The 12,095-nt window shown below is 40.2% G+C and overlaps 1 protein-coding gene across 15 annotated transcripts in view; it reads right to left on the bottom strand.

Annotated features, from left to right (window-relative positions):
• PCNT (pericentrin) overlaps nucleotides 1–12,095 on the bottom strand; it is a 278,152-nt gene that overhangs the window by 236,842 nt on the left and 29,215 nt on the right. For 11 of the 15 annotated variants that reach the window (XM_084820798.1, XM_084820789.1, XM_084820783.1 and 8 more), the window contains 2 exons: nucleotides 4,755–4,879; nucleotides 121–232 (listed from right to left, as the gene is read on the bottom strand). In XM_084820798.1, coding sequence (XP_084676924.1) covers nucleotides 121–232; nucleotides 4,755–4,879 — 237 coding nt within the window. Of the gene's footprint in view, nucleotides 1–120; nucleotides 233–4,754; nucleotides 4,880–9,321; nucleotides 12,066–12,095 lie in introns of those variants that run through there. The other 4 variants (XM_084820863.1, XM_084820873.1, XM_084820904.1 and 1 more) reach the window with 2 other exon arrangements.

The raw sequence follows: 12,095 nt of genomic DNA, 5'->3' as shown, positions 1-12,095 counted from the left end.
CCTGTTCTCTATCATCCACGAAATAATGGGCTTAAGTTACATAAGGGCAGATTTTGGTTCAAGACAGGAAAAACATCAACACTGCCACAGCAGTGCCTTAGGTCAAATATTTAAACCTACCACTTAATTCTTGATGACAAGTCTGTGCACTATCCAGTTGAGACCAAACCTGTTTAATTTCTTCTTCTGATTCTGCCTTTAGTTTTTCCAGTATGGCCCTTAGTTTTTCTATCTATGGAAGACACACAGTAAGTTACTACACTTGCCAATTTTCATATTAAAAATACTTTTCACACTGCTTCTAAGGCTAACAGTGAAGACTGGAGAAGATCCTAGGAGGTATTCTCTGAAGACAGAAAAAATGTGAATTACTGAGCCTTAAATTTTAAAATTTAAATTTAAATCAAATTTTATTGATGCCTGTCCATTATTAAGAAAATGGACAGGCGTTGTAGCAGCATCAATAAGTAAAGAAATAGTGAACTAACAACGCTTTATAGTGGACTTGGGCAATTACAAGTGTGTAAATATAGAATATGAATACATTATAACACTCTAGGTACCTACCTTGCAGCAACCATTCAAGAAAATATTCTTTCCCCTCTCTTGCTGAGAGTTCATGCCACCACTATGCATGCTGAAACAGAGCTGTGCTAGCGTACCCCAGCAAGCTCAGAAAATCTATACATACTTCAACAGCAAGGATAACAAATGATGTGTCACCACTACTCTCAGTACCACCAGAACTGCACAAAGATTAGCTAAAGTGGGAAGGAGGTTGTGGGAATTGCAAGAAAACATAATCTCAAAGAACAACAGTTAAAATTGAAATACTTTTGTTTTTCTTCAAGAACACTAGAACACTTCTGACAATGGCACGATGGAAGGTGAGAAAGTTTCAGGAGAACTTTGTACTAAGTACCACTATGCGATAAAGCATAGTTATCTGTAGCATGAAGGATAAACAGATGGATCAATCTGCAAATAAACTGAAGCTCAACAGTTTTTAGTTTAAACTATGGTCTGTTAACATGTCAGGATCATAAACGATAATTTGATCCTGGCTTGTTTCAGTAAAGCAGAGTTCCCCACATTTCAAGCGTAATGATAAACTCTGATTCGTTTAAAACAGGAAGTGGAAGCTTCTGATCTCCTCCTTGTAGCCACACTGGGTGATAGGGGAAGGGGGAGCATGTGAGTCCAAGACTTGCTCCTGCTCATTCAGACAGCACCACATTCAAAACAAGCCAAACAGACACAAAATCCAATGAGGCGAGGACTGTGACAGTTACAGTGGTACAAGGTCTTGGGAAGAACACATCAAAAATGTATTTTTCAGAAAAAGAGGGATATGTTCTAATAACCACTCCACTAGGAAGAAAGGTAGCATATGTCTGTCTCACTTCTAGTATAGCGAGTTTATACATTATCATTGCTGTCACCCTCAAGATGAAACTATCATTAAAATATCAAGCTAGATTCTATAGGCTCAAATGTTGGATAAATGACAATACTAGGTTTAGGTCCTAAGTATTACACCTTCTGTAATAAAAGTGAGTAAATATGGAGTAGCTGGCAGGTAGAACATAAGGATTGTTCCATTCTGGAGCTGAATAAGCTTCAGTCTTTGAAAATCTGTGACTAGGGATGCCTGAATGGCAAGGCCCAGGAAACTCTTATCGTATGGGAACCTCTAGCAATAGGATCTACAGCAGTTAGGAAGCTGGAGCAGAGCTCTCGCTAAAGGGAAAGGCTCCTAAATGGATTTGTACTCTATTTCACAATACACCACCTGGAGGAGGGGGGCAGAAAGCGATAGACAGGGTGCTTATCTATAAGTAATGTTCTTTATGTGGTCTAATTCTACATGATTTAGAAGGGTGAGGCTGATTTTCATACTTCACTTCATAGGAAGATTCATCTTTTTATTTGTTTCATTTTCAAAGATTCCTGGACTAGGTACTATGGATGACTTCAAGCTAAGGCTATCCCATTACCCTAAGTAGTTTATGATATATTGAGTCTTCCCCTGTTTGGAACTGGAATTTCGGAAACTCAAGGGAGAGGCTGCTTTTACGATTCTTTATTATATGGAGGTACAGTACGTTTTGGGAACACATCATGAACACATCATAAACACTGAGGCCTGAGGATGCGGACAAGGTGCTTGGCCAAGTCCGATCAACCACTTGTGTGCTTGACCCTTGCCCTTCATGGCTTATTAAATCAAACAAGGAGGGGTTGTCCGGCTGGGTCCAGGAGGTTGTAAATTCCTCCTTGAGAGAGGGAGTGGTGCCTGCTGCTTTAAAAGAGGCAGTAATTAGACCACTCCTGAAAAAGCCTAACCTGGACCCAGAGTATGTTAACAATTATAGGCCAGTGGCCAACATCCCCTTCCTGGGCAAGGTGCTTGAGCGGGTGGTTGTAGGACAGCTCCAGGCACTCTTGAATGAAACGGATTATCTAGATCCATTTCAATCGGGCTTCAGGCCTGGTTTTGGAACGGAAACTGCCTTGGTCGCCCTGTGGGATGACCTCTGCCGGGAGAGGGACAGGGGGAGTGCGACCCTGTTGATTCTCCTGGACCTCTCAGCGGCTTTCGATACCATCGACCATGGTATCCTTCTGGATAGGTTGTCTGGGTTGGGAGTTGGAGGCACTGCACTACAGTGGTTCCACTCCTACTTGGATGGCCGATTCCAGAAGGTGGTGCTGGGGGATTATTGCTCTGTGCCATGGCAATTGTGCCATGGGGTTCCACAGGGCTCTATTTTATCCCCCATGCTGTTTAACATCTACATGAAACCGCTGGGGGAGGTTATCCGGAGGTGTGGGCTGAGGTGCCATCAATATGCAGATGACACCCAGCTCTACCTCTCTTTCTCATCAAAACCAGGTGAGGCAGTGGCTGTTCTGAACCAGTGCCTGGGCACGGTAATGGACTGGATGAGGGCTAATAAACTGAAACTCAATCCAGACAAGAGGAGGTACTGTTAGTGGGTGGTTCGTCTGCCTGGCTAGGTGATATTCAACCTGTTCTGGAGGGGGTTGCACTCCCCCTAAAGGATCAGGTTCGTAGTTTGGGGGTGCTCTTGGATCCAGAACTGTCACTTGAGGCACAGGTGAACTCAGTGGCACGGAGCACTTTTTATCAGCTTAGGCTGGTATACCAACTACGCCCTTATCTGGACAGAGATAGCCTAGCTACAGTTATCCATGCTCTGATAACTTCTCGTCTGGATTACTGCAATGCGTTATACGTGGGGCTGCCTTTGAAAACGGTCCGGAAACTTCAGCTGGTCCAAAATAGGGCAGCAAGATTGTTAACAGGGACTGGCCTGCGAGCTCATATTACGCCAGTACTTTTCCAGCTGCACTGGCTGCCAGCCCATTTCCGGGCCCGATTCAAAGTGCTGGTGTTAACATTCAAAGCCCTTAACGGCTTGGGGCCAGGTTACCTGAAGGATCGCCTCCTCCCATATGTGCCTGCCCGGACCTTAAGATCATCATCAGCGGCCCTTCTCCGTGAGCCCCTGCCAAAGGAAGTGAGGCGGGTGGCTACTAGGAGGAGGGCTTTTTCTGTTGTGGCACCCCGGCTCTGGAATGAGCTCCCTAGTGAGGTTCGCCTGGCGCCTACATTGTACTCCTTTCGGCGCCAGGTGAAGACCTTTTTATTTTCCCAGGCATTTTAGCTTTCTAAATTTTTATCTTTGCTGTTTTAAATCTGTATTTTAAACTCCTGTACTGCTGCTAGGTTTTATTGTGGTTGTATTGTTATATTGTGGTTTTAATGTTCTATATATTTTAAATTGTTTTATTGTGTGTTGTTTGGTTTTAGTTTTTGTGAACCGCCCAGAGAGCTTCGGCTATTGGGCGGTATAGAAATGAAATAAATAAATAAATAAATAAATAAATATCATGAAAAAAGCTTTTAGTGCACACATTCTTAAGTCACACTCTTGTCTCTGGGTTCTATCACAAATTCTTTTGTGGAATGCAAAGTCATGTTATCATGGCAGTAAAAACACCTCTAAGGGCACCTGTGAGATTCTTATCACACTACATGAGTTAATTGGCTTACCTAGTGCCAAGATGTTTGTGCTATCAGCAACTGCCTGTGAATGACCATTTAATTTCCTTCTGACTTCACTGTTTACGATTCTCCTCCACCATCACTACCACCACCACGAGCACATGTACTGTATATAAACCTGAAACTTTTCACAACATTCCATGCATCTAATGAAGCTTATAAGCTACATAGAGGTTATAGCAGAATAATTTTGTTAGTTTTTTAAGAGGCCACAATACTTTTTGTTGCTTTTTCTGCAATAGACTAACATGGCTATCCTCTGGAAATCGTGAGATAGTACTTTTCTGAGCAAGCCCTGCAAAATATGAAGTCAGAATAATTTTCTGCCATTTTGGATAGCAGTTATCCCAGGTCTGAGGTGAGATAGTGCCAAACAATGCTATGAAGAAATAGCGTTCCTCAGCCACACAAGGAGCAGGCTGCTTCTTATTCTCTACCATACATGTTTCCATGTAGTGTTGTCCCTTGGCACTAGCTTCTAGCCAAATGCCCAAACTCTGTAAACACACAGATAGCACTTCGCATGTTATAAATGTTCTTAAAGGGGAACATTTCACTGACATGAAGTCTAGAAAGTTTATGCTTTTACCACATCACCTTTCCACTCCCAACATAAAGAGCCTTGGACAGTATCTATGAGCGTAAACAAATGCATATTTACCTCCTGTTGCAACTCTCCTTCTTGTTTCTTGTTTTGCACTTTGACATCTCGCAACTCTTCTTCATGTTCAATCTGCAGGTTTTTCATGGCCAGATGATATTGGTTCTCCAGGTTTTTATGCTCCACTACAAAATAATGTTCAGTTGTTATGAACATTGTTTTCTTATAAACCACCAAAATGCACACAAAACATGGACTATAGCTCAGTGATAAGAGTACATGCTTTGGATGCAGAAGGTCCCAGGTTATATACCGGCATCTCTAGATAGGGCAGGAAAAACTCCTGCCTGAGACCCTGGAGAGCCGCTGCCAGTCAGTGTCGACAATGCTGGGCTAGATGGACCAATGCTCTGACTCAGTATAAGGCAGGTTCCTATATAACCCCTCTTGTGAGATAACCATTTCAAATAAGTCTCTCTAACACCAGGGAAGGACGCACAAAATTCTACAGAAGGAAGCAGTGAATAAGAACATACAAAGAGCCATGCTGGATCAGACCAAGGCTCCATCTAGCTTACAGCATTCTGCTCACACCAGCCAACCAGCTGCCCATGGGAAACCTGAAAGCAGAACATGGCTGCAATAGCAACTTACCGCTCATGTCCCCCAGCAACTGGTATACAGAGCCATTTTGATACTGGAAGGAACATATAACCAACATGACCAGGAGCCATTGATAGTCTTATCTTCCATGAATTTGTCCAATCCCCTTTTAAAGCCATCCAAATTGGCTATACCTTGCAGTAGTGAATTCCATAGCTTAATTATGCACTGATGAAAGAAATACTTCCTTTTATCTTTCCTGATCTCCCACCAATCAGCTTCATGGGATGACTGCGGGTTCCAATATTATGACAGGGAGAAAAATGTCTCCCTATCCATTTTTTCCACACCATACCTAATTTTGTACACCTTCATGATGTCTCCCCCTTACTAACCATTTTACTAGGCTAAACAGTCCCTGACATTGTAATCTTTCCTCATAGGGGAACTGCTCTAGCCCCTTGATCATTTTGGTTGCTCTTTCCTGCACTTTTTCCAGCTCTACAATATCTTTTTTAGGTACAGTATTCCAAGTGTGGTAGCATCATGGGTATATAAGGGCAGTATGATTTTGGAAGTTTTATTTTTTTTATTTGGAAGTTTCTTTCCTAATTTTACCCCATGGAATTCACCTTTTTTCCAACTGGATCAACATTTTCATTGAGCTGTCAAGGAAATCCCCAAGATCTCTTTCTTGGTCAGTCACTGTCAGCTCAGATCCCATCTGCATATACCTGAAGTTGGGATTTTTTGCCCCAACATTTATCACTTTTCACTTGCTTACATTGTACCTCAGTTGCCATTTTAACACCCTGTCCTCCAGTTTGGAGAGATCCTTTTGGAACTTGTTGCAATCCCTTTATGTTTTAACCCTCCTAAATAATTTGGTGTCATCAGCAAACTTGGCCATCTCACTGCTCACTCTTATTTCCTCGCCATCTGGGCAATTGGTAACATTTCCTCCTTCATCCCCTAGGGATGATTCAACCTGGATGCGTCTCACTTTTTGTTGGCTTCCCCCAATGTGTGTGAAGTTCTGTTTTATATGTACAACTATGTTTTAGGTTTAAGTTTTCTAACAGACATCATCATATCCTTTGTAGCAACATTATTAACCAGAATTCACATGCTATAATACGAAATCAGCAGAGAAATACCAGTTGCTGTATTTTGTATAAAATAAGTAATTCAGCATTATGGTACAATGCTATGCATGTTTAATTAGAACTAAGTCTCACTGAGTTCAATAGGGGTTATTTCCAGGTAACTGTACATATGCAGCCTTAGCCTCACAATAAGTGGGAGGCAAAAGACAAGTATATCTCCTATGAGGTGCCAGATGCTGAAATATTTCCAATTTATCCTATTAGTTGGTAGCTTAACAAACCTCCAGTATTTAAGCCATTCTGTGAGGGAGATCAGTTTCCATCTTCTAGAAATATGAAAGGGGGGGTACATCAAGAACACACGTTCCTATGCCTTGGAGATAGCAGCTACTTACTAGTGACATCCAGTCATTCCTGTCTGCTGCACAAAATAAATCAGATTTATCTGCTAGAATCCTCAAAAATCTTTCAATTTCTAGGCAATTACAAAGCCTGTACTCCAGTCTGCCCACTTCCATGGGAGCCTGGAGTCTTCTGGGATGGAAGTTGTGTTCGCATATCCTAATCCTGACAGCTCTAGTGGTCATGCCAACATATATCAGATTGCATGGACACCTGACAGCAGAGATGACTCCTTTGGTATTGCAGTTAACAAATTCCTTAATGCAATGGTACTGGTTAACTGAAGGGTTTCTAAATTGCTTGAGTTTAATACAATTCCCACACATGCAACAGTGGCCACATGGGTATTTACCAGTAATCTTTCCACCACCTATACTAGAAGATACCAAAGGTGGAGGAGCCTCTAAAGTACTATGAATCAGTAAGTCTCTCAGATTGTGTGCATGTTTATATGCAAACAAAAGGGTTGCCTCTGCACTGTGAAACATGTCTCAGACATAAGGCATGTTGAAAATGATTTGAAGTTCTGGATAATTGAAAGATTTCAAGGATATGGGACCAGGCTACATTACCAATTGAGAAGGAAAGGAATGTTCTAGATTGATACTTTATAGACAATGCTGTCCCAGGGATTAAATGAGGTGTGTAACTGGACGCCAGTCTTGTAACTCTGTACTGGGTCTTTTATTGAACTTGCCATTGTTGTATTTTGTTTTATGTTGTATTTTTGTTAATGGAGTTTCAGTGTTTCACATGAGTTTGAGAAAAGAAAAACTGTTGCTTTATTTCTGAATAGCAGTTCTTTCTATGCCCTAAATGTGATATATGTGGCTTTAAAGCTTACACTTCAGTTTCAGGACCTCAGGAGCAACTTACTCAGTAACAAATAATTACTGACATTCCTTCCATGCTGAACTGAGTTCTGATTAGGGACTTTATATAGTAACCCAGTTTACAATAGCAAATGGTTACACACTGCAAACATTTTGCAGGAGTTGGCCAGTGTGCCAGTATCTAAAAAACTGTTATAAATAACAGTCCTGTTTATTTCTTTGTAGTTATGGTAAACGGCTGCTACAGACCAAAAGAACTAATCCTCTTTCGTAAGAATGCTCCAGCCTTTTCGCTAGTGGGTTGCACTCTGGGTCTTCTGAGCTGTTTTTATTGTGGTTTAGTTATATGCTGGATATACTGCAGAGATTACTGTAAATTAGTACAAGGTTGTTTCATTTCTCTACATGTTTCAGAATGTAGGAGGGAATGTTCTTGTCCCTGTTTTTCACATTCAGCTATCAACTGCATGATGAGGATTACAGAGTTTGCATAGATAATATTTACTAGTAAATTGATTTTTTATTAGTTTATATTTATCTTATTATTTGAGTACAGAATATTATCCAAGGTATCACTAAGTTTGTGTATTTTGCTTTATAGGTCCCAGGTAAAAAATTTAACATCATTAAAAGATTGTTTTAACAAGGTCCGTAATTACTGTTTATATTTTTTCCCACTGATGAGGATCAATTTGGTCAAATCTAGAGATGTGAAGGCCCAGAAAAAAACCCATAAAAACTTAGAAAAAAAACAGGTTTTTTTCCATTTTGTTCTAAGCAGTTTTTGCTTTTTCCTGAAAAACTGGAAAAATTGAACAGCTTTGGATTATGACAAATTTTCTTGGAAAAGTTAAGACAAGGTGTTTATATATTGTTACCCCACCTTTACTCCTCCCAAATTGATTTCTAAAAACTTTATAAGAACAGTTTTATAGAAAGTCTAGAAATGTAAAATGTCTAGAAATAACAAAGCCATGAGTGAAAGTTTTTTTTAATCCTTTCTGTAAGATTCCCAGCATAGTTATTTCTTCCATCCCTTATTAAAATTATTGATCTAATGTAACTTTTACTGATAGACATTTAGGGGTGCTCCAAGTCATGCTCAGTTTCCCAACACGTGAATAAAGTCATTATATCTCAATATGGAAGAAAATGTGCATTCTTGGGAGTTTGGGCTTTGTTCTACAGGCTCCTCTGTTTCTGGGCTTACTCTGGTTAGATGCTGTAGCAGTCCATTAGTGTACTTCTAATCTAAAACCCACAAGTGAAAAAAACACTGTAGGTTATCCTGCCACTGCACCAGATGCAACCGAACAGCGTGTGCGTTATCGCACCTATGTTTCTTTCTTTCTTTTTTAATAACTTTGAGGCTTGGGTCTATAGTACTCACCTGGATCTATAGTTTTTAATAAAGTTCTCATTTAGACCTCACCACTAGAGAATGCTGCCTCAGCTATAAACCCTTTAAACTGCTGCCACTAGAATAAACCCTCTCTACCTAAAAGAAACTCAACAGTCTGGTTCCTATGGCATAGGCATGGGATTGACACTATCACTAGAGACAACCTTTCAAAATGAACAAAAAAAATCATTAACAGAGATTTACAAAAGCGAATAAAATGTCACTCTTCAAATAATAGGCCAGGACAGCTAAAAGGTTCTTAGATTAACATGGTTGCTTACCATTCCTAATAGGTGGGACAGTCTTTCTAAATAAGACCTCAATAGCTTTTCCTTCAGACCAGATTTCCCTAAGCTCCATCCCACAAACAGGAACAGATGCACTACACCAGTCTTCCTCTGCCTCCAGCTCTTCCTGCTTCTTCTGGTTTCTAGGATGTTTCAGGGACTACTTGCTGATGGTCCCTCTAGTCAGACATAAAATAGGAACCTAAAATATGTATAACCTGCTTTGCTCATAAAATTATCAGGTTTGACAGCTTGAATTTAATTTATACTTTTATCAATTAAAAGTATAGTTTATTCAGACAATAATTACAAATGTACTAAATTAATTTCTTAAAGATTTTAAATATGATCATTTATGCGCAAACCCAGTTATACATAATATAACTTTAGGAACATAAAGGCTGCTTTATGTTCCTAAATCAGCCTTCCCCAAGCTGGTGCCCTCCAGATATTTTAGACTCCAACACCCAGCATTCCTAACCATTGGTCATGCTGCCCGAGGCTGATGGGAGCTGAAATCCAAAATATCTGAAGGGAACCAGTTGGGGAAGGCTATCTGAAAGCAATAAAGTGACTTTAGATCTGTAAAGAGTGCTTAAAAAATAAGTATTGCTTATTTTTCTCAAAATTTTCATATTTTTTCCACACGCACACACATACACAGAAAAAAGAACAGGATTTTTCCATGACTTCAAAATCTCCAGAAATTTTACATCTCTAGTCAAAATGTGTTTGGGACATAGGCTGTATAAACATACAATGCCTTTTTGATTTAGAAATTACTGTTGCTACTACGTGTGTGATATACTGTTGGACTGCTAATCTATTGTTTTAAACTTTGTGTGAAATATTAGTTTTTATATTAAAATTCAGTTATATATATATTTATAAACATAATTTTCTTTAAACCTATTTTGTTTTGTTTAAACCTATTTTGTTATACATTTCTATACTGCCCAATAGCCAAAGCTCTCTGAGTGGTTCACAACAGTTAAAATCATAAAATACAAAATGGCAAAACACAGTATACAACTTCTAAAGTTTAAAACTACAGTATAAAACAGAAGTTAAAACCAGCAGCAGTTGTAAGATATACAAATACAGTAACAGATTTAAAACAATAAGAGCCAAAGAACTAAAATGCCTGGGAGCATAAACAAGTCTTTACCTAGAGCCAAAAAGACAAGGTAGGTGCCAGGCAAGCTTCTAAGGCGAGGGCATTCCAGAACGGGGGTGCCAAGATCAAAAAGGCCCTCACCTTAGTAACCACCCACTTCATTTCATTTGTTGGGGTATTCGGAGGAGAGCCTCTGAATAGGGCCCAGGCAGGTATGTATGAGAGGAGATGATATTTCAGGTAACCTAGCCCCAAGCCGTTTGGGGCTTTGAAAGTTAATACCAGCACTTTGAATTGGTCCAGAAATGGACTGCAAGTCAGCGCGGATCAAAAAATACTGGCATATTATGTTCGTACTGACCAGTCCCTGTTTAAAATGATCAGAGAAGGAGGATTTAAAACAGCTTCTGTTGGGCAGCTATAATGTACAGAGCAGCTTACCGTGAGTCTTCAGTATAAACTAATGTTTCAGGCAACATTTGCAAACCGTGTGGAAACCTATGGGATAAACTACTCTACATGTTTATGGCTGCTTCACACAGATACTATGCAAAAGTGGTTCCAAGCAGTTTCTGTATACTTCGACCAATTCCACAACAGGACAAAAAGCAAATGGGGTGGCTGGTAAGGAGAATGCTGTAGTAGTCTAGGTACAAGATGATCAGAGTTTGGACAAGGGATTGTAGATACTCTAGGTCAGGGATGCACAATCATTTTGGGACTGAGGGACGAAATCAAATATTGGAAGGGTTTCAGGGGCCACATTCCAGAGGTGAGCATGAGGTGAGGTTACAGCCAAAGTGGATGGCGCCAAGGGGGGAAAGCCTACTGAATGAAAAAATGTTTATATTTTCCCATTTATTGTATGTTCTGATTTTATTAATCTATACAGAGTTAGCTCTTAGATCCCATACATGTTTACTCAGAAGTAAGCAAGCTATTTCCCTCCACTCTCCCCCTCCCCCACACGCATACCCATGCATGTTAACTCAGAAGAGCAAGCAACAGCCCAGGTCCTTATGCGTATCTACTCAGAAGCAAGCCATTTCTCTCCCCATGCGCATTTACACAGAAACCACAGCATCTATACTCAGAAGTAAGCCAAAGCAAAATGGAGCACAGACCAGTTTTATGAACTCGCCCCCTCTTATAGGTAGCTGCAGGACAGCACAGTGCATGTTTACTCAGAAATAAACATTACATTGGAAGGCACGAACAAAGCAGAAGATTTTATGTATTTAAGTATTTTTATCCTGCTCCTCAATCAAAACAGGTTACCGCAGCAGCTTACATAAAATCAGTAAATTTCTGATATAATATAACCCAATATAATATAAATATAATCAGTACATTTTTACAGAGATTCCAAGAGAAAGGGACCACTTCCTCTCCTCACCCTCCTCTCTGAATTTCTTTCAAGGGCAGATAGGACAATGGACCTAAGGAAAGTTGAAAAGGGAAGGTTTTCCTCCCACCTCTCCATTTCTCAATGACTTACTCACTTGTTAGTCCTAATACGGTCAGCACAGTGGAGCATTTTCTCAGGAGTTAGCCATCCGATGAAAGTATCCCTCTTCCCAAACCCTTCCACTAATCTTAATCACAGCCAAACAAAGCAGGAAGTATCTATAAAAAAGCCACAGCTCTCCCC

This window comes from Heloderma suspectum, chromosome 1, assembly GCF_057233095.1.
Source record: "Heloderma suspectum isolate Gila_16-S chromosome 1, 16-S_ref, whole genome shotgun sequence".
NCBI classification, from domain to species: Eukaryota; Metazoa; Chordata; class Lepidosauria; order Squamata; family Helodermatidae; genus Heloderma; species Heloderma suspectum.
The sequence above is the reverse complement of the archived record's forward strand: the minus strand, read 5'-3'. Positions and strand labels throughout refer to the sequence as shown.